The following is a 2,554-nucleotide window of genomic DNA, read 5'->3' on the forward strand; positions in this document are numbered from 1 at the left end:
ATTTGCATTTGACCCACTTACTCACCGCTCGTCTCCCAACTCTCTCTCCCGCTGCAGACCTCGCTGAACCACACATCCCTGGCCACAGCAGGGTTTAAATATCACCCTGTGATATACTGGTAATATCATCCACAATATAGTGCTAGATTTGAGTTAATCTCTTAAACCATAGCTTTTAGTGTTACAGTTTGTTAACATATTTCCTATCTCAACCTGTTGGAGGTCAGCAGTACTTCTATATCTACATTAAGATACTTAAGTTGCATTTTCTATTCTGAAATGTTTTAAAAGTGAGCCTCTGTTAGAGTGCTGTTTCTGTAGTTTGTATCTGATTTAAGATACGTAACTTGCATTTGCAGTTCAAATTGTTCAAATCAAGCCGCTCTGTTGTAGAGCTCTCCTTAGCTGATTTTATATCTGTTTTAAGGTACTGATGTTGCATTTCATTTATAAGTTACGTTTTCCAAGAGAACCTTGGTGTAGAGGTTTGCCACTGTATTTGACAATGTTAATTACAATAATAATAAAAAACTTAAGTCATTGCTTTTATTTAATTTTCATGCCAAAGGTGTTTAGTCCTGCATTTACCACATTAAGCTCTGTGTGGTGTGGTAAGCACTGATCAACTTCACAATAGTTAAATGACACCATAAACTTTAAAGAATGTTATTCAAGAAGCAGCTGCACAAAATGTAACACTGATAAGTAAATATCTTGGCCAAAGTCTCTGGACTGTGAGACTGGATTAATGGTTGTCCTGAGTCGAGCTATTTCATACTCCGAGAGCAGACTCTCCACCTGAGGGACCACTACTCCAGTGTTCTGCTCCTCCAGTGGGTAAGTGCCATCTTGCACCAAAATGTTGAGGTCCTGGATTAAAAAACAAAATGAAAATAATAATAATTGAACAGTATAGACAAAACATATATTGTACTGTGCTTTTTTAAAATTAATTACAATCATACCTCCATGTCACATGAAACATTGACTGGATTCTGTACAAGTCCTATTTCCCACAGCTGATTGGGGGAAAGATTTTGCTCTGTACGGATGGAATGGTCATTCCATGCATCAGTGAAAATATCTAGGTCTCTTTGGAGATGTGGAAGAAAAACATAATGTGCACAGAAGAGATGAATGGTGTTTGATGGGTCAAGAGAGCCACTCTCTTCCAAATTATGTAGAACATCATAATACAAGTTTGAAACAGACATCCACACATCTTTCCACAGCCGTTCGACCCTAAATGTAAGAGACAAAACAACCTTATTTCTTAGTCATTTATAATTCAAAAACTTGAACAAATTTATTACCTACACTAAAGTAACAAGAAATTACCTTTGATTATCAGTGAACATCCACCTTGCAATGACCACATTTTCTACAACTTGGTCTGTTCTTACCCTACACATTAAAACAGTACATTTAACATTAACACTACATAGTAAGGTTTGACAAAACATCCTATGATGTTGGCTTGAGAAAGCCTGGCCAGAATGTTAATGAAATGAAATATCTTGAAGTTTGAAGCTGTTTTAATAGCTTGGTGAGGGTTTTAAGACCATGCAGTCAGTCAGTCTGTATAGATAGATAGATAGATAGGATGTACTCAAATGTACATACATACCGTGAAGGAACTCCATGCTTTTCTACTGCCTCGAGGAAGAAACCTAGAGCAGTCTCTGCTTTGTTGTTGGTTGCAGCCCCCAGATACATGTCCTGATAAAATTATTTAGTGAAGTTATTGGCATCTTACACAATTATTCCATGATTGTATCACACACACAGGAGTCACACAAATAAAGATCCACCACTAACCTTTTTGAGTAGCCATCTATGCCCCCAAATATTACTAAGTCATATCTGAATACAAAAGGGAAAACATCTTATGCACACAGGCACCTTTAATAACAGATAAGATATTTTGCTGTACAAGTGACTTCTACAAAAAAAATTTAACCTACGTGATCAGCTTGTGGTTGGTGTCCAAATGCATGACGGACAGAAGGGCCTGGACTGAATATGATCTTCTCACAACATGTCCAAGTTGTGACATTCTAGCAAGGACTCCGGCTGAATCAACTCTATTCATAGAGTCGCAGACTCTGCTCCACTGGACTCGATGACCAAGAGCTTTCAAGTGTCCTCTCATCATTCTGTAGCCTGAGTGTGGTGATGTTGTTTTGATTGCAACCACAAGATTGTCTAACTCTTCGTCAGTCAATTGACTGTATGTTCCTTTCACTGATTTGCCAAACTCTTGCATTCTGCGTTCTATGGTTTGTGTTGACATGCCAAGCAGTTTTGAAATGCAAGGTACAGTCAGACCAATTTCAATCAATCGTCTGAGGTGCTGCTCAGATACAATGGTTTTGGGACGTACCGTTGGTCCAGCAATTTCATTCAAAATCACTGAAGAGGAACGTCTTGTGTCCTGGCGATTAAAGAAAGACATGTGCATTACCTCTTGAGGTACATGTTCACGACTTGTATGTGAAGTGATCAAACTTAACTCCTTCAAAAACAGCTAGAAACCTTGGAGTTGTGATTGACG

At 38.3% G+C, this 2,554-nt stretch overlaps 1 protein-coding gene across 1 annotated transcript; it reads right to left on the reverse strand.

The window, feature by feature from the left end:
* Positions 1–666: 666 nt before the first annotated feature.
* LOC107671571 (uncharacterized) lies at positions 667–2,461 on the reverse strand. The gene is made up of 6 exons (XM_016464488.1): positions 1,965–2,461; positions 1,815–1,863; positions 1,628–1,719; positions 1,339–1,404; positions 966–1,092; positions 667–870 (listed from the first exon to the last, which is right to left on the reverse strand). Exons 1-6 carry the CDS (start codon positions 2,459–2,461, stop codon positions 667–669), a joined length of 1,035 nt encoding a protein of 344 aa, XP_016319974.1.
* Positions 2,462–2,554: the final 93 nt, after the last annotated feature.

The sequence above is a fragment of the Sinocyclocheilus anshuiensis genome, unplaced genomic scaffold (genome assembly GCF_001515605.1).
Source record: "Sinocyclocheilus anshuiensis isolate Anshui unplaced genomic scaffold, SAMN03320099.WGS_v1.1 scaffold17234, whole genome shotgun sequence".
Classification (NCBI taxonomy): Eukaryota; Metazoa; Chordata; class Actinopteri; order Cypriniformes; family Cyprinidae; genus Sinocyclocheilus; species Sinocyclocheilus anshuiensis.